The 18,897-nt window shown below is 40.0% G+C and overlaps 3 protein-coding genes across 13 annotated transcripts; 1 reads left to right on the forward strand and 2 right to left on the reverse strand.

The window, feature by feature from the left end:
- Positions 1-1,334: 1,334 nt before the first annotated feature.
- LOC121809641 (wings apart-like protein 2) lies at positions 1,335-8,793 on the reverse strand. Of its 6 annotated transcripts, none has more exons than XM_042210380.1 (8): positions 8,411-8,773; positions 8,177-8,256; positions 3,157-3,650; positions 2,888-3,058; positions 2,567-2,717; positions 2,139-2,236; positions 1,970-2,051; positions 1,335-1,701 (listed from the first exon to the last, which is right to left on the reverse strand). In XM_042210380.1, the coding sequence occupies exons 3-8, from the start codon at positions 3,252-3,254 to the stop codon at positions 1,618-1,620; spliced, it is 684 nt and encodes a 227-aa protein (XP_042066314.1). In that variant the 5' UTR covers positions 3,255-3,650; positions 8,177-8,256; positions 8,411-8,773; the 3' UTR covers positions 1,335-1,617. The 6 variants fall into 6 exon arrangements, with proteins under 6 accessions (XP_042066314.1, XP_042066313.1, XP_042066312.1 ...); XM_042210379.1 differs by having other exon boundaries at positions 8,177-8,270; XM_042210378.1 differs by having other exon boundaries at positions 3,157-3,698; positions 8,177-8,270.
- A 1,419-nt stretch (positions 8,794-10,212) lies between these two features.
- Positions 10,213-13,026, forward strand: LOC121809640 (clathrin light chain 1-like). The gene is made up of 3 exons (XM_042210373.1): positions 10,213-10,710; positions 12,207-12,360; positions 12,455-13,026. Exons 1-3 carry the CDS (start codon positions 10,346-10,348, stop codon positions 12,887-12,889), a joined length of 954 nt encoding a protein of 317 aa, XP_042066307.1. The 5' UTR covers positions 10,213-10,345; the 3' UTR covers positions 12,890-13,026.
- Positions 13,027-15,436: 2,410 nt separating this feature from the next.
- Positions 15,437-18,507, reverse strand: LOC121809639 (cold-responsive protein kinase 1-like). 6 transcript variants are annotated; one of them, XM_042210368.1, is made up of 7 exons: positions 18,303-18,507; positions 17,618-17,816; positions 17,127-17,239; positions 16,765-16,975; positions 16,444-16,678; positions 16,077-16,227; positions 15,437-15,890 (listed from the first exon to the last, which is right to left on the reverse strand). In XM_042210368.1, exons 2-7 carry the CDS (start codon positions 17,709-17,711, stop codon positions 15,564-15,566), a joined length of 1,131 nt encoding a protein of 376 aa, XP_042066302.1. In that variant the 5' UTR covers positions 17,712-17,816; positions 18,303-18,507; the 3' UTR covers positions 15,437-15,563. The 6 variants fall into 6 exon arrangements, with proteins under 6 accessions (XP_042066302.1, XP_042066301.1, XP_042066306.1 ...); XM_042210367.1 differs by having other exon boundaries at positions 18,308-18,506; XM_042210372.1 differs by lacking the exon at positions 17,618-17,816 and having other exon boundaries at positions 18,308-18,505.
- Between the last annotated feature and the right edge of the window lie 390 nt (positions 18,508-18,897).

Here is an 18,897-nt window from a genome sequence, read left to right on the forward strand (position 1 = left end):
GGAGCTTTCACTCTCGTGGTGTCTTTTCCATGCATGTGCTATTCTTTAACGCATTTCGCTTTCTTGCAACAAATTGTGCGAAGAAGAATTAGCCTCCTATAGTGATTAGGCAAGTCATCCTAAATTAATGTAAGTGCAGGTAAGAGGTGAATAGAGTATGAAATGAATACACGTTTTCTTCACGTTTGGCTGCTCAATCTGTGTCCAACCTAATTGATTTTAACTCCACTATTCACTTAATTTTAACCTTACTATATTATTCTTTTAGTTATCATGGATATAGTCTAGGATAGACTCAAATGGGCTTTGTTTAGGATTAATTAGTCAGAGGGGGTAAGGCCCGATGGTTAGTCATGAGATTAGGAAGAAAAAGAGGTTGCTCAGATGGGCCGAGACGTGCCCAGATCTAAAGTCACCGGCTGAGATTTGGCTGAAATAGTGAACTAAACAGATGATTATAGGAGAAGATAGGAATAGTATTGGGAACCGAACGGGCACTTACTTTACAAAAATTTGTGCGAGATTGAATAGGTTTGAAGAATCACACATTCTCATCCAAACTCATATTTTAATTAGTTTTTCATAACTTCAATTTGTAATTATAAATATAGTATTACTGAATATCGATTTGAATCTGTATGCTTGTATAAGCTTGAACCCTCTCATAATAAGACGGTCCATATAAGATTCTACCTCCTATTTATACCACAAAGTTGAAAAACAAACAACCACCCCTTTGGAACATATGATTTGTACTCCTTTATGTCCTTTTGCGGTGGATGAATTATAATTGAGTAAATAATTGGTATATTATTAACTTTTTGTTATGTGAAAATCCATATATATGTATACCCTATGTTCTTATCATTTACTCTGGAAAATGCTTAGATATTATTGAAGTGGACAGGCTCAGTTGGCCCAGCCCATCAATAACGAAGGCACATTTGGTGGGCCTCGGATATCTTAGCGCTTCTGCTAGTGTTTGGGCTTACCATTTCTTTGTACGAGAGAGAAAGGCCCAACCCAATGTAATAATAATGAAATAATTTGTATGCATCATATACCACTTAATAAGTTTATGGTATAGATGCTAGAAGTACTTGTCAATTTAAATCTGAACACCTCCTTTGATACATTTCAATGATGATTCTACACTTGGGTTCATGTATAAATTTACTTGCACTAAATAAAATACGGATGAATCATGTTGCTCCATTCATGTACCAAAATAGTGCATGATTTGGTGCTGCATTAAAACAGTGCAATTTGTCGCCATTTATAATAGTAGTATGATCTTTAACATCCTGCAACTTTCAAAATTAGGAGAAAAAAACTTCATAAATATGTAGCTGGATCTAAATATCGGCGCGTACAAAACTTTAACCTCACAAGTCCTGCAAATAATGTTTGTGTTTTACAGAAGGTATCTAACGAAGAAAAACAAAAATTTACACTATAAACTAAGTATGAATTAATATTGATTATCAAATTTTTTAACAAAATCGAAGAGCAACCTCGAGCCACTCGAGTATACTATCAAGCTCGAACCTGGTAATAATCCGGTCAATGAGAATACCTGTGGTGGTTCACGAGCTTAGGTGGCATATTTTGCTACATTCATGGCATCTTACATGATTCGATGACTTTGAGAACAGTAAAATGTGTCTCCGGCGAGATCACATTTAGCGTCAGATGGAATTCCTGCACAAAGTCGGAACAAATTCGTCAAGTGATGCAGGTCTTCAGGCAACACAATGTAGACCAGCACCGAGGGCAATGAGCTAATAAATGGAACGTAATCGACCATTAGATTCATGTTAGTGTTCGAGGAACAGCTGGGATACTTCACTGCTTCGATGCTTCGATGAAGATCATCTTTTGTAACTGAATAGACTAGAATATTGCATGTCCTAACATTATGCATATGAAATGAATCAACTTTGTGAAGGTTTCATGAAGAAATACATACCACAAATCTCTCCAGCACCGGAACAAGAATTTTCAAGTTGCGACCGGGAAGGCTTTCTGCAATGGTGTTGCGCACTTTCTTGCTGGTAATGCATAAAAAATAGTTGAAGAGAAAAATAGTCTAAGATGTTACAGAAAATATACGGGTCAGTCCACAAGAGTATATCTACCTTTCCATTGAAAGAAAAGCAAGAAGAAGAGCAGCATAAGCTTCTACAATAATTTTCTCAGCTTCCTTCTCTCCTTGTATTATGGATTCTTCATCCTCCTACAACACAAAAGGAAATAAAACTGCATTATGTATAATGTATACCTATAAATGATGACTATGCACGAATCTTTAGATACAAAATCTCATTGTCATCGCTCACTAGGGGTCAAAATGAGTACACAGACCAAATCCCAGAATGAAGGTGTGCATATTGAGTATAATAATGAAAAAAATAGCAAAACCTAGCTCATCTTCAAAATTCCGAATAATTTTGTCCAATCATATCATATTTAAATGAACCCTACTTCTACCTTTCCATTTACCCTTAAACACCATATTGAAAGTTTTTCAAACAGAGGATTAGGTTAGCTTTAACAAATTTCTCACCCAGGACAAACATTTTCCCTCTCCGGCAGCATCCTCAATGCCTTGATTAGACAAAAAGATTGAGCACAGAATTGGAATCATATTGCTTTGCTTCCTCAAGTCAAGACCTACTAGGCAGGGTAGTGAAACACTAACTGCGGCAAGCCGAGATCTGCAACAGAATAAAATGTAGATTTCCTTATTAACAATTTCAACGAGGTAAATTAGGATCCAAAGCCAACGTAGCATGACAATGTCGCAAAAGGTGTTACCTAATGGCTGTAAGGTAGATGCAATTTTTATATATTAAGAAAGAAGACAGGTGTAACTGAAAAAACATGCCTGTTACCAACATCCTTCTCCATCAAATTCACGAGCAAACCCAATATGGTGACAAGAAAATCTAGCTCTTGGTCAGTGAGAGGTGTATTGGTGCAATGGTAGATAGTGAGGCTTGATTTAGATGGAAAAATGTCATTCCTTGCGCGACTTGAGTGTGGCAAACAACATTGTCTTTAAAATATATAATGGGAAGAGTATATCAGTATTCTTATCAGCTAAGAGCTAGAAACTGAAGAAAAAAATTCACTGATTCAACAATATTCAAATACCTTAATAGCTGTGAGAAGACATTCTGCCAAGAGGTTGGACTTAACTTCATCACCAACTGAAGAACAAGAGGTCTCCTGGGAATGAAGATATTCCACATTGTTTGATTCTTGTTGGCTTACTGATACAAAATCACTTGTATCTGTATGTCCAATCATAACTGCGCTACCATCTCGTGATTCCCACTTTGAGGGTTCAGAATTATTGTTATGAAATATGAAAGGATCTGCAATTCCAGAGTTGGCAAACCTTGGCTTTCTGTTTCGAGTACAAGATTCCACTCCAGAATCAGCTCTGCTTACATGTGTTGCATGATTTAAATTACAAGATGTTCCATTGCTTGATCCTGCCTGAGAAGATTTAGCTCTCCATTTTTGTGAAGACGCCTGAGTGGCTTCCACACTCGAGTAGGTAGATCTTGGTTGACCAGACATCATGCGTGGATCACACTGATCAAAGCTTTCATGAGAAGTACGTTCCATGCTACTATGCCCTCCTGAGAGATTGCTTTCATGAGAAATAAAACTCCGGAGCAAGGAAACGCCTATACAGTATACAGCAATTAAAAATCTATCAGATGACAGAAAAGAAGTCTTAGTTGTAGGTCTAAATAGTACTGACAAGTTCATCAACAAAATTGTAATAATGGAGTGCTCATTTCAGTTGGAAGAAGCTCGGCTAGAAAGGAGTTCGGTAAGCTCGGCTTACCGAGCTGGAACTAGCCTGGAACTAGCCGAGAAGAAGAAGAAGGCAGAAGTCGGTAAGCTCAGCGGTAAAGAAGCTCGGTATGGAAGCTCGGTATGGAAGCTCGGTAAGGAAGCTCGGCGTTGAGCTGGAATGAGCCGAGAAGGAAGAGTTCGGTTGTAAGCCGAGAAGGAGTTCGGTATTGAGCCGAAGAAGGAGTTCGGTCTTGAACCGAGAAGGTAGAAGCAACCTAGCCGAACTAGCCGTTGGAGCAGCAGTTATTTAGCTGAGATGTAGCGGTTATTCTTCTTGCTTTCTTGATTCTTCTTGTAGTTAGTTAGTAGCAGTTGCTACGTGATTATAGGGCTTTAAATAGCTCACCGTGTATGTAGTTTAGAGAGAGTTTAATCAATAAAGAGTTTTCCAGTTTTCTCTCCAAGATTATCATCTTCAATACTCAAAGTGTGAGTGTGTGTGTTTTCTGCATTGTGTGATCTCATACAACAGTGAGTGTGTGTGTGATCTTATTGAGTGTGTGAAAGCCTTGTGTGCGTAAATCCCAACAAGTGGCGCCGTCTGTGGGAAAGGGATATTGAAGCTGATTTGCAGAGGATCAAACGGTTTCAGAGATGGCAGCAAGGCTTGATGCAGAGAAGTTCACAGGCAAGAATGATTATGGCCTGTGGAAGATGAAGATGAAGGCGGTCTTAATTCAACAAGGCTTGGCGGCAGTTCTTGCAAAACCAGATGAGAAAGGAAAGGCTCCAGTGCTTGATGAAAAAGCTCAGGCAAAGATGGAGGAGATGCAGCTCAAGGCACATTCTGCAGTGATTCTGTGCCTTGGAGATAAGGTCTTGAGGGAAGTTCAAGAAGCCAAGACTGCGGTGGAGATCTTGGACAAGTTAGATGAAGTTTACTTGGCCAAATCCTTGGCTAACCGGCTGTATCTCAAGAAGAGGCTGTATGCCTATAGTTTTTCTGGAGATAGGTCCATCATTGAGCAGCTAGAGGAGTTCAACAAGATCATTGATGACCTGGGATCTGTTGATGTCAAGATCTCAGATGAGGATAAGGCCATTCTCACATTGAATGCCTTACCTAGCTCGTATGACCAGCTAAGTGATGCAATTATCTATGGAAGAGATAAACCTATCACCTATGCAGAAGTCTATTCAGCCTTGATGGCCAAAGAACTCCAGAAGACAGCCAACAGAGGCTCTGCAAGCTCCAATGTTCAAGCTGCAGAGGCCTTGAATGTGAAGAAGTTCAAGAAGCAGAACTTCAAGAAGAAGTTTGAGGGCCCTAAACCCTCAAGTTCAGATGCTCAGAAGGAAACCAGAGCTTGCTATTGGTGCAAGAAACCTGGACATTTGAAGAAAGATTGTCATGCATGGAAGAGAAAGATGGCCTCAGAGGGACACAATCAATCTGATTGTGTGGAGAGTGCTGATCCCCCGGCTCAACTCATGAATATCAGTGATAGTGGGGTCAGTCATAGGTGGATTATGGATTCGGGGTGCAGCTTCCATATGTGCCCCAATAGAAGCTGGTTTCATGATCTTCAAGAAGCATCGGGTACGGTTGTTCTTGGTAATAACCACATTTGTCAGATCAAAGGAATAGGGAAGGTAAAGCTAAGCCTACAAGATGGCTCTATAAAGATCCTAACTGGGGTGAGGTATATTCCAGAAGTAAAGAGGAACCTCATCTCATTGGGAATGCTGGAACAGAAAGGGTTCACCATATTGATGAGTCAAGGAAAATTGTTTGTGAAATCTGGAGATGCAGTGATGATGGAGGCTGACAGAGAGCATATTCTCTATTATCTGAAGGCTAGGGCTGTTGATGGAGAAAGCAATGCAGTGTCAGATGATTCCATAATGCTATGGCACAAGAGATTGGGCCACCCAGCCGAAGGAAGCTTGAAAGAACTCATCAAGAAGGGTCTGATCTCTGGAGATTTCAACAAGATGGACCCCTGTGAGCAATGTATACTTGGAAAGGCTAAGAAGGCACCCTATCCTACAGGTATTCACTCTTCTACAGCCCCTTTAGACTACATACATAGTGATCTTTGGGGGCCTTCACCGGTGTGTTCAATTGGTGGAGGAAAGTATTATCTAGCTATCATTGATGACTATACAAGAAAGTTGTGGGTATATATTCTTAAAGAAAAATCTGAAACACTCACAAAGTTCAAGATATGGTGTAAGGAGGTTGAGCTAGAGAAGGGTAGAAGTGTTAAATGCTTAAGGACAGACAATGGCCTAGAGTTCTTGTCTGCTGAGTTTGATCTGTTTTGTAAAGAGAAGGGTATGAAGAGGCACCGGACTGTTCCTGGTAATCCTCAGCAAAATGGTGTTGTGGAGAGGATGAATAGGACAATCCTAGAGAGGGTGAGGTGCCTACTTCTTGGGTCTGGTTTGAGCAGCAGATTCTGGGGTGAGGCTGTGTATACAGCAGCCTATCTCATCAATAAATGCCCATCTACTGCCCTGAAATCTGAAACTCCTGATTACATGTGGTATGGAGCTCACAGTGACTACTCAAAATACAAGGTGTTTGGGTGTGCAGCCTATGCTCATGCTAGGCAAAGTAAGCTTGAAGCTAGGGCTCTGAAATGTATCTTGCTGGGGTATCAGAGAGGTGTTAAGGGGTATAGGCTCTGGTGTATTGAGCCCGGTAAGCAGAAGGTCTTGGTCAGTAGGGATGTGGTGTTCTTGGAGGATCAGATGCCATTCCTGAAAGATAAGCCGGACTCCAATGAAGATGAGGGTGATTTCTTCAAGGTGGAGCCTGTGGGGGTTGGCCTAGGAGCAGGTGGAGTCATTGACTCGGGGAGTGAGTCTGATTCAGATAAAGAAGAGGCTCCAACTCAGGGCAACCAGGCTGGTGAGTCTATATCAGACTCTATCAGGGACTATCAGCTTGCAAGGGACAGAGTTAGAAGAGAAACAAGGCCACCAACAAAGTTCTCTGATGTTGTGTATTATGCTCTGTGTGCAGCTGAAGGTATTGATGGTGCAGATCCACTCACATATAAAGAAGCTATGCAGAGTAAAGATAGAGAAAGATGGATTGAAGCCATGAATGAGGAAATAGAGTCTTTACTCAAGAACAAAACATGGATTTTGGTGGACAAATCCAAGCTGAATACAGATGGAAAGGAGAGGAAGCTGATCAGTTGCAAGTGGTTGTTTAAAAAGAAGGTGATTAAGATTAACACCTTGCACAATCCGGCTGACATGCTAACAAAGTCTCTAGGTAGAGACAAGTTTGATCATTGCAAGAAATTGATCAATGTTTGTGCAAGAACTGAGATGAGCCCTCAGGTGGAGAATTGTAATAATGGAGTGCTCATTTCAGTTGGAAGAAGCTCGGCTAGAAAGGAGTTCGGTAAGCTCGGCTTACCGAGCTGGAACTAGCCTGGAACTAGCCGAGAAGAAGAAGAAGGCAGAAGTCGGTAAGCTCAGCGGTAAAGAAGCTCGGTATGGAAGCTCGGTATGGAAGCTCGGTAAGGAAGCTCGGCGTTGAGCTGGAATGAGCCGAGAAGGAAGAGTTCGGTTGTAAGCCGAGAAGGAGTTCGGTATTGAGCCGAAGAAGGAGTTCGGTCTTGAACCGAGAAGGTAGAAGCAACCTAGCCGAACTAGCCGTTGGAGCAGCAGTTATTTAGCTGAGATGTAGCGGTTATTCTTCTTGCTTTCTTGATTCTTCTTGTAGTTAGTTAGTAGCAGTTGCTACGTGATTATAGGGCTTTAAATAGCTCACCGTGTATGTAGTTTAGAGAGAGTTTAATCAATAAAGAGTTTTCCAGTTTTCTCTCCAAGATTATCATCTTCAATACTCAAAGTGTGAGTGTGTGTGTTTTCTGCATTGTGTGATCTCATACAACAGTGAGTGTGTGTGTGATCTTATTGAGTGTGTGAAAGCCTTGTGTGCGTAAATCCCAACAAAAATAATACTCCCTCCGTCCGCCATTAGGAGTCTCATTTTCTTGACGGCTCGGATTTTAAGAAATGTTAAGAAAAGTGGATGGAAAAAAGTTAGTAGAATATGAGTCTCACTTGTATATATTATAATTTTAAATGAAATGTGAGTGGAATGAGTAAGTGTAAGTGGGACCCTATTACCATTTATCGTAAAAGTAAACCGGGACTCCTATTCGCGGACGAACTAAAATGGAAAAACAGAAATCTTATTCGCGGACGGAGGGAGTAATAGTTGAAACTAGAACCAGGTAAGGAAAAGAAACTTTATCACATACTACCACAGAGGGTATATCAAAATGGAAGTATCAAATGTACTATATTACATGGCCACCAAACCTGCGCAAGGTACCTGAGAGAATTTTAATTACACTCAGAATGAGCTTGGTGAAAGACCGTGGAGCTTGTTGGCCACCAAAGCTTCCTTTCATCCTAAGCAAATGGCACTGAAATTCATAATCCATTTTAGAGAAGGGAGTTCAGACAATGTAGTGAGGGGGAAACCACCACATCAATTCACTTCAAATGTTAAAACCAAAATAACAAGCTTGATGTATGACACAAGGAGAAGTACAGAACCTTATACCTGATTATCATTGCTGAGGAATGTAGCATTTTCCATGATTTTTAGACATTTCACAAGCAGCACTAGACTTTCTAGCCAATTCGTTAATCAATCGATCAAATTTAGGTGAAATTGGAGGAAAGGAAGGGGTTTGCAGGTTTAATCTGGGTGAAAATTAGAGTTTGAAAATTTGGGGCTATAGAAACCGTTTGGAATCATAGTTTAGTGCCGTTTGTTGATCCGAGGTTTTCAGCAGTGGATTTGTACATTGCTTTATCCAAATTTCTCATTTTCTTTTTTTTGAGTTTGGTATTTTCAAAGATCTGACAACTTATTTTACATCTATATAGAAAAATAAAAATTTGTGTTTCCAAAAAAGAAGAATAAAGTAATACAAATAAAGAGTAAAGTAAATAATACTCCGACTCAATTATACATCGTATAAATAGCAATTGTGGATTATGGAGTAGTATTTATTTTTTTGAAAAAAGACTTAACTTACATGGGGGATTTCTATAAGTAATACTCCGACTCAATTTAGTTGAAACTGAGAAAATACTAAACTAGTGCTTTAAGTTTTAATCTTAGTGCTTGTAATTTTAATATAATAAAATAATTTTGTTATTTATAGTGGTATCTAATTTTACAAAATGAATGAAAATTAAAAAATACTGTATTTAACTACTATTAGAGAAAAGATATGAGTAAAGGTATGAGATTGTATGAGATAATGGTCTAACAAACGGTGTATAAATGTATGTTACTGAGAGCATCTCCAATAGCACTGGACGTCAAATAGCCATCAAATAGCCTTCACACTGCCACATCATCAGCACTACAATTCTCCTGCCACATCAGCTTGCCACATCAACTGGACATCAAATAGCCCTCACATAGCCTTCACATTACCTATCCACATCACTAATAACAATTATATAATTTAATTTACACTCGTATCAACATACGGAATTTAATTTACGAGACAAATACGGGAAATTCGAATAATACTATTAAAATTTAGAAAGTACATTAATTTTAAAAAAAAGTACAATAATTTTTAAAAAGTACAAAAATTAAAAAGTACAATTAAAAAAGTACAATATTTCTATATGGAAACATTAAACATTCAAGGATGTCTCTATAAAAGAGAGACTACCTAGAGTGGTTTTTGTCCCACATCGAATGTGAAACATAAAACATTAAAGGATGTCTCTATAAAAGAGAGACAACCTAGAATGATTTTTGTCCCACATCGAATGTGAAACATAAAGCATTCAAGGATGTCTCTATAAAAGAGAGACAACCTAGAATGATTTTTGTCCCACATCGAATGTGAAACATAAAACATTCAAGGATGTCTCTATAAAAGAGAGACAACCTAGAATGGTTTCATAATTCGCAAGCCCATTAAATATATATAGGCTATTACGAATTTCTTGTATAAATTTATTTGTAAAAATTGTTTTTAAATATTAAAAACAATTTTTATAAATAAATAGTATTTTTAATTTTTTTTTAAATTCGAATTTTTAAAATTCGAATTAAAAAAAAATTAAATCCGACGCCGGTTTGGCGCCGATCCGGGACGCACAATGGCGCCCGTGAGGATCGGCGTCGGAACCGGCGTCAGCGCGGGAATCGGCATGGCGACGCCGATTTTGACGCCGATTTCGCCGACGCCGGTTCCAATGGTTCGGCGTCAAACCGGCGTCGGCGAAAAATCGGCGTCGCGGTGGTGACGCCGGTTATTGGAGATGCTCTGATGATATGATAATGAAAATGAATGAGTTGCTTTAAATTGGGGTATGGGATATGATAACATAAATATATGTATGGTTCTGTATTAAATCAATAATCAGTGACATACGCCATTTTATTTTCAGCTCGAAGCCTAAAAAAGAGCGAAGCAATACGAAAATCGGTGAGAGAAAATTCAGCGACTGTTTAGAAAGAGAGATGGCATCCTTCGACGACGCGGCAGCTCCTCCATTTGACTACGAAGGACACACCAGCTACGCCGATTCCTATTCTGCCTTCTCCTCCTCCGACGCACCGCCCTACTCAGGCTCCGCCTTCACGCCGGAATACTCGGAATCCGAGCAAGTTCCAGTAGACCTGCCAAACTCCTCCGATCCATTCGGATTCGACTCGAATGCTGAGCCTTTCGAGCACGACGCTTCCGTTCCGATCTCGAACGGCAACGGCAGCTCGCCGTACGACCTTGGCCAGGACTCCGAGGGCTTATTCACCTCGGACGGACCGATCCTGCCGCCTCCTAATGAGATGCAGGAAGAAGGATTCGCTCTTCGCGAATGGCGGAGGTCAGGTTTCTGCACTTGTATTCAGTAATTAAGTTGTTGATTTTTTGTTTTTCTGCTCGCACACGTCGTCGGATCTGCTTCTTTGTGCTTCGGTGAAGTTTATTTAAGCTTGTTAATTATCAAATTTACTGATTTTGTGGAGGAGTTCTATTGCTGGGTTTTAGTTCGGTTGAAAGGAGCGGTGAGAGGAAGTACTTATACTCTACTATTATTTAGGGAGATTGTCGGCTTAATTGATTTGTATCAATGGATCGTAGAACTTGGACAATCTACTTGTTTGATTTGTTAATGGGCATGGGTTAACCTGGATAGTATATTATATACAAACCATCCCTATATTTCAGCACATATGTAGATTCTGTTCTCTAAGACGATTGTAGCTCTCTGCAACCTGGTAGCTGCTAGATCTATTGGTTGGGGTCAAGGATCAAGGATCAAGATGTATTTATTTAGGCAGCTTTGTGTAACATCTCAATCTAGATGAGAACAACCGGATAATTAATTTTCAGAGAAACCACGATATCACCTTAATCCTAAACTATATATGCTTGTCAACTTGATTGCAATGTTTAACGTGATCAGAGTAGTTGTTGATACGAGCTTAGTAAAGCAAGACATCTATGGTAACCAAAGAATAGGTAGGTGAAGATAAATAAGGATGTTCACATGTTCATGAAGATAGATTTTATAGGCAGTGACTTGGGTTATATTAAGTGAAGTCTTTGTGAGTACCCTGATTTCTTACTAAATTAGTACTGCATTTAGTGGCGATTCGAGGCTTGACTGAAATAACTTTGATAAGGACATTGTTTTCCGAACAGAATTCACTTGGTCAGTATCAACAAAATACTAAATTGCACTAAAATTACCAAGCTAGAGGCTGATTGAACACTTAATTTCACGAAGTTGCACCTTTTCTTGTATCGATCATGTTAAGTTGGATTCCTAATTTGTCTGGGTGATAGATGTTTATTAGTTTGACAGAAAGCTAGTCTTTGTAGCATGTTCATAACTACTTCCATATCCTTGATCTTATTTAATGGTCCTATTAGCTCATATAATTGTGTGATTTTACTTAATAAAAGTAGAGAGCATGAAAGGTTTGGATTATTAATTGTCTGCGTGAAGAAATATTTTGGGTATAGCATATTCGTGTCATGTGAACAATATGATAATCAAGTGTGTTAATTTTTATGAAAGATTTATCGTTTTGACATGAACATAAATAAATTTGCCTGATTTTAAATTAATTAGATGTTGGTTGTAACTTGTAAGGTTTTGTTTGGTTCAATATTAATTGATGAAATGCTTGCCAAATAAGAGAATGTTAGTCCGCGAAACCATAAGGCTAGTTTTAAAACTTTCAGAAAATGAGGATACCTTTTATGGCTGTCAATGTAGTATCAAATTTTTGTTTTAATTTTAAGTTCAACAATTTAAATGACGAAGGGTATGGAATCTGCTGACGATAATTTTTTCCTGATTTTTGTTTGCAGGCTAAACACCATTCGTCTAGAAGAGAAGGAAAAGAAGGAAAAGGAGATGCGGATCCAAATTATTATAGAAGGTGAAGAGTTTATAAAAGCTTTCTATGAGAAGACAAAGCTTAATGTGGAGACTAACAAGAACACTAACAGAGAAAAAGAGAAGGTTTGCGTTTTCATCTTGAAGATCATCACTTAATTTATACTAATATACAACTGCAATCTTTACCCTGATGCTTAATTTACAATTTTGGAATCAGTTATCCCTAGCCAGTCAAGAAAAATTCCACAAAGAGGCCGATAAACACTACTGGAAATCCATAGCAGAGCTCGTCCCTAATGAAGTGGCCCACATCGAGAAGAGAGGAAGGAAGAAGGACCAAGATAAGAAGCCGTCCATCACAGTTGTCCAAGGCCCCAAGCCCGGTAAACCAACTGACCTTTCAAGGATGCGTGGGATATTGATCAAGCTGAAACACAATCCCCCACCACACATGCTTCCACCCCCACCTGCTCCGGCTAAGGATGCGAAAGACAGCAAGGATGGGAAAGGCAAGAAAGATGTAAAGGAAACGAGCGATAAACCAACTTCAGCTAAAGAAGCCGTGGAAGAGTCTGCGCCTAATGGTGCTGCTGGTGCTCAGGCATCGGAAGAATCTGCTGCTGCTCCAACCGAAGACCAGCCAAGTATCTGATTCTGCTGAGTATTTGAGAGGATGCTCTTTGGCGCCGTGAATCCAGAAATTTGTATTTTATATTAAATTTGCAATTTACTAATCCTTATGTTTCCCTTTCTTGAAATTGACGAACCAAGAAAATATGACTGAACCAAGCAGTACTATGTTTTAAGTTTATTAGAACATCTGCAATGGCGCCAGTCCCAGCGGACGTCCGACCGGCGTGTCGGACGTCCGCCATTGTGCAAAGGTGACGTGGATACGGAAGTCCGCTGCGGACACCGGAGTTCCGCGGCGTTCCCGGGATGTCCGTCGCGACGTCCTTGCGGACATCCGCCATTGCGTTGACCCCACGGACGTCCGCGCGGATGTCCCGATTATTTTATATTTTTTTTCGAAAATTCTATAAATACGGTTCGTTGAATTTCATTTTATTCGCACCACTTGTATTAACGAGTATCTCTCTCTACGTTTCTTTTATATATTCAGAATGACTGGTAGTGGTTTTGGTGTGGGCGGTAGTGGTGGGGGGTATGATGACATTATGAGGCGAATTCATGCACGTGTGCGGGAGACAGCAGAGAGGGAGGGAGATACAGGCCGCCTTGGCGCCGGCGGTACCTCGACCCATCCCTCGTCGATCTATAGTACCCCGGGACCACCTCGCTGCACACCGTCGGTTGAACGAGGATTACTTCGCTCCAGAGCCACGATTTGGGGAGAACGTGTTCCGGAGACGTTTTAGGATGCATCGTCCGCTCTTTCTGCGTATCGCCGTCGACACGGGTATTTCAGGGTGCGGGAGGATGCGGCTGGTAAACCCGGCCACACGCCGATTCAGAAATGCACTGCCGCAATGAGGCAGCTAGCATACGGAGGCACGACCGACATGTTCGATGAGTACCTCCACATCGGCGAGACGACTGCCCGCGATTGCCTTAAGTATTTTTGTCAGGGCGTTAGGGAGATATTCGGGGATAGGTATCTTCGGAAGCCTCCCTGAAGATTGTCAGACCCTGCTGGATATGCACGGGACTCAGCACGGGTTTCCGGGGATACTAGGCAGCATAGATTGTATGCATTGGGAGTGGAAGAACTGCCCCGCTGCCTGGAAAGGGGTGTACACTACGGGTTTCAAGTGCAAGAATCTCACGATGATCCTTGAAGGGATAGCTGAATACCGGCTATGGATTTGGCATGCTTATTTTGGAGTAGCCGGGTCGAACAACGACATCAACGTCCTCCAGTCGTCTCCCCTTTTCAACAACCAGTGCATGGGCATCGGTCCGGCCGTCAATTTCGTCGCCAATGGCAACCAGCACAACATGAGCTATTATTTGGATGATGGGATATACCCTATGTGGCCCGTGTTTGTGAAGACGATCAGATGCCCAACAGAAAAAAGAAGGTATATTTTGCGGATCTTCAGGAGGCAGCGCGCAAGGATGTGGAGCGGGCATTTGGTGTGCTCCAGAGTCGATGGGCGGCAGTGAAGGGTCCACGGCTGTGGTATGCTGAGAGCATCGCCGATATCATGTACGCATGTATTATCATGATTGTCGAAGATGAAGGTCCAGCACTGACGGATTGGGCCAATGATGATACTGATGTTGTGGGTCCAAGCCACGGCGTTGCCACCAGCAATGTACGTATGGATATACCCCATGACAAGGTCGAGCGAGTCCGTGCATTTGCCGACATGCGCCAAAAACAAGCTCATATTCGACTCCAGAACGATATAATTGAAGAAGTATGGCAGCGAAGGGGTCGTCGTGGATGAAATTTTTATTTGTTGAAATGTACTTTTTTTAGTTTTTTTTAAATGTACCTTTCTTTTTTTATTTAATGTATTTTTATTCCGTAATCGTTCTGTAAATTTTAATTTCGTAAATTGTTTAATTCCGTAAATTATTTAATTTGGTGAATTTGTGAATTTTTATTAATGTGGGAAGTCCGTCGGGACGTCCGCCACTGTGCAGTGGGAAGTTCTTATGACGTGGCAGTGCAGTGAGAAGTTCTTATGACGTGGCAGGAGGTGTTTTTGGGATGTCCGCGGGGACATCCGCACCACTGTGGATGCCCTTACCATAGAACATTCTTGTTTGTGTAGTATAATTGTATGAACATATTTTGTTTTTGTAATCTTTGCTTAATTTCTCTTGTTTTCTACCTATTTGGGTAGCTGTTGATGCTGATTACCTGTCTCATAAATAGTTCCTTATAAATGAACCAGTTAGTCGTGAACTTTTTGAAGTATGGCTAAACCTGAGCTCCAGCTCGACCCTAAATGGATTCACAATTGGGCTCGTGTAATATATTATCAAAATTTTTTATGAGCTAAAATCGAGCTTGAAAAAGATGTTGCCATGTAACTGACGAGCCAAGCTCAAGCAGGAAGCATGGGAAAAAAAGTGGCTTAGATAGAGCTCTGAGACATATTTGGCTCTGCTCATTTACATCCCTACCAATAGAGGAACATAAAAGCTTTACTTTACAGTTTACCCACAAATCATCTCCGTTGGTTGAGATTCATCAGATGGTCTTCATATCCAATTAGATACCGGATTTGAAGCCCATATACTGGCATATTTTATTTTGAAATAGAGTAGAAACGAATTAACATATTTTGGTATTGGGTCACTTTACAAATAAGAAAATGAAGGAGGTGTATTGAAGGAAGTAGAATCCAACCTCATCTTGGGGTCACCTGAGTGATTGTGGAGGCAAAAGAGTTCATCTGATAACTGGTTGAAGCGCCGGATAACTTATCCTTTGCTGATCCACCATTAAGACTTGCTGAATCATCGAAGAAACCCGGAGGTGTGAGTTCATTCACATTGAGTCGAACATTTCTTGATAGCATCTCTATCACCTGGCTCATCAATGGCCTTCTGCTTGCGGCTGCTTGCGTACAGAAGAGGGCAACTTTCACGTACCTCAGAACCTCCTTCTCCGGAAATTCTTCCAGTTCAGGGTCAACCAGATCCAGCAGTTTTTCTTCTTGATATAGCTCCCATGCCTAAGGAGCAATCCGTTGAGAAGAAAGTATAACAGTCAACAGAAAAAAATGGAACAACATTAGCTAGCAGAAGTAAAAGTATGAACTGAAGTTCAGGGATCCATGAAGTTTCGATCACATGTAAATTGGACACGTGACAAGTAAACATTAACAAGGTACAAAAAGGTTTTGGAATGAATCGCGTACCCATTCAGCTAGCAACTTTTGAGCGCCTCCATGATCAGCATTCGCCCAAGATCTGCCACTTACAACTTCGAGTGTAAGAATCCCATAGCTATAGACATCGGCCTTCACTGTCAAATGACCGCCTAATGCATATTCAGGAGCAAGGTAACCTCTGTTCAGCACAAACCAAAGGAAGAATTCAGTCTACCTAAACAAAGGAACATGAATTCTAAAAATGATGACAGCATGTCAGCATCAAAATACCAGTATGAGTGTTAATACAATATTATGAAAATAAACCAAAAGTAGCATCCCAAAGACCAGTTTGTGCCCTAGTTTTTGCATTTGGGAATTGGGAAAAGTATGAAATTATACAAAAGGGACGTACGTCGTTCCTGCTATTTTTGTGGTAATGTGGGATATATTGTCCGGGAAAAGTTTAGCCAATCCAAAGTCTCCAATTTTTGGTTGGAAGTCCGCGTCCAAAAGTATATTGCTACCTTTGATGTCTCTATGCACGATGCGAGGCACCAGTTGTTCGTGAAGGAATTCAAGCCCTCTGGCGGTACCCAAGCAGATGGCAGACCTTCTCTCCCAATCAAGTTTTACGGATCTCATTGGACCTGCAATGTTTCAAGCAATAAAGCTTACTTTGTATAGCAAAGAAAATTTGAACTGTTTCATTTTTCAAAACCAACGTACCACTTACCTAGCAATGCACGATCAATGCTGTTATTTACTAAATATTCATACACCAAAATCTGGTCACGTCCATGAACACAGCACCCAAGTAACTGAACTAGATTCGGGTGTTTGACATTAGAAATAGTCTCAATCTCTGTTAAAAACTCACGCTCTCCCTGCTTTGACTCAGCAGAGAGCATCTTTATTGCAACTACCATTCCGTTTTTCAAAATTCCCTATGCAAAACCAGGAGAGGAGGGAGACTAGATGTTAAAATCTAATGATAAGATAAAGTTCAGAATAATAGTACATGGAAGAAGTAATAATCAGAAATAACAGGTTAAGTTGCTGATGAGGAGGAAACGGAGCTGTAGAATTATGTTATACCTTGTAAACTATACCAAAACCTCCTCGTCCTATTTTGTTACTTCGATTGAAGTTGTTTGTTGCTGCTCGCAATTCATCAAATAAGAAAGTTCTCGTCCTTGTGATGATGATTGCTGTTTAGTAAAAAAACTACAAGTAATGAAGAAAGTAAGAAAACAACAAAAAGCAAAAAATATAAAGCGAAAAAAAAAACTGAAAGGAACTAAGGCATCATGACTAAAGTGCTCCTTCTTTCAATATCTTTCAAATAAGATATTGCTGTGGAAAATTTACCAAAAATAAACGATTAATACTTCAATAATCTGAATCATCAGCAACCATATTTACTAATAATCATGAGCTCGTGTGTTCAGAATGGCTCCTACTTTCTACTAGCATAATGAGAGCGCACAACAATAGACCACTGATGACATAATTAAGATAAACACATGGAGTAATACTTAATCAAGATCTTTAAAGTGTATGAATAAATTCCAGACTCCACCAAGCACCTTCTTGATCATGTTTCGAGTTATGAACATGTTTGTTGCTAGACTCGCTACTCTTCTGGAGCACGGATGATGCACCAAAGCATCCACAATTCATGTTTTCAGTCAGCTTACTCCAGAAAACAAATCAAATTGTCTCCACTAGCTATCGCCTGCTTTTTCGTATTAACTTAACATTTCTGCATTGTTCAACTTTTCATACCTGTCCACAATTTTGATGCAATTATAAATTAAAAAGTTAACAGTATACAACTCACATACAGGGCACACACAAATATCAGATTAATTCCGCCCCTTTCTGCAATCGTGAGTGTTTCAAATATTTTGAATTACCAGAAAAATGATGTTGTAATTTTGTAAGATATGCCGTTGGAAACATGACAATTTCATAGTCATGGTGGAAATGCTGGATTGCTCACTCTCACAATTCACAAACACGCGCGGTGCTCGAGAAGTAACAAAAAACATATTCACTCCCGAAGCAGAGAATCTCAAACAGATAAAATTAGTTTCAACAAAAGCGAGGTAATTAATTGGAGCGCGAAGTCAATAAAAACTCTTGATCGCGTCGTAGAAGACGAAATAATCAACATTCGAGATACACAGCATCCAAATCACAATCCAAATAAAATTTCACACAATTCGACAGCATGATATAAAAAGCAATCAAGAGAGAGAGACGTATTACACAACCAGTTCAGATAGGGGGAAAACGAAGATGAGCAGTCACAAATCAATCGGCGCCGAGAACGAAATGCGCGACGGCGGAGAGGATCGGATGATGAGAGGTTGGAAGAGAAGTGTGTGGATGCATAGGCTCCGTGTGGAATGCGAAGAAATAGGAGTCAGTAATCATGACTAGAGCGAGAGCCTGGCTGGAAGTCCAACCCTTTTATGTGAAATCTCGACAGCGATTTGCAGCTTTTGTCTTTTTCCAATTCTCGGATCCTGCTCACACAGTCTCACACTTGTCAATACTATTCGTATAATATTACGGTCATATATTAATTATTTGTATATAATTTTTTTATTTTTTTAAACATAAAAGGTAATTAATACGTACTTTAATTTAAATTTAAAAAACAATAGCTAAATAATTCAAATATAAAAATTAAAAATTAGGCCGAAGACTAATAAAGTCTTTTTAGTTTATCCATTAACTATATTTATTATTTTAATATATAATTAATACATCACGGGGGTGTTCGGTTTGCAAGATTGTATCCGAGATTAATTTGTAGTGTGTTTGGTTCATGAGATTCAACCTCACTACTTAATCTTAA

Source organism: Salvia splendens, chromosome 6 (genome assembly GCF_004379255.2).
Source record: "Salvia splendens isolate huo1 chromosome 6, SspV2, whole genome shotgun sequence".
Classification (NCBI taxonomy): domain Eukaryota; kingdom Viridiplantae; phylum Streptophyta; class Magnoliopsida; order Lamiales; family Lamiaceae; genus Salvia; species Salvia splendens.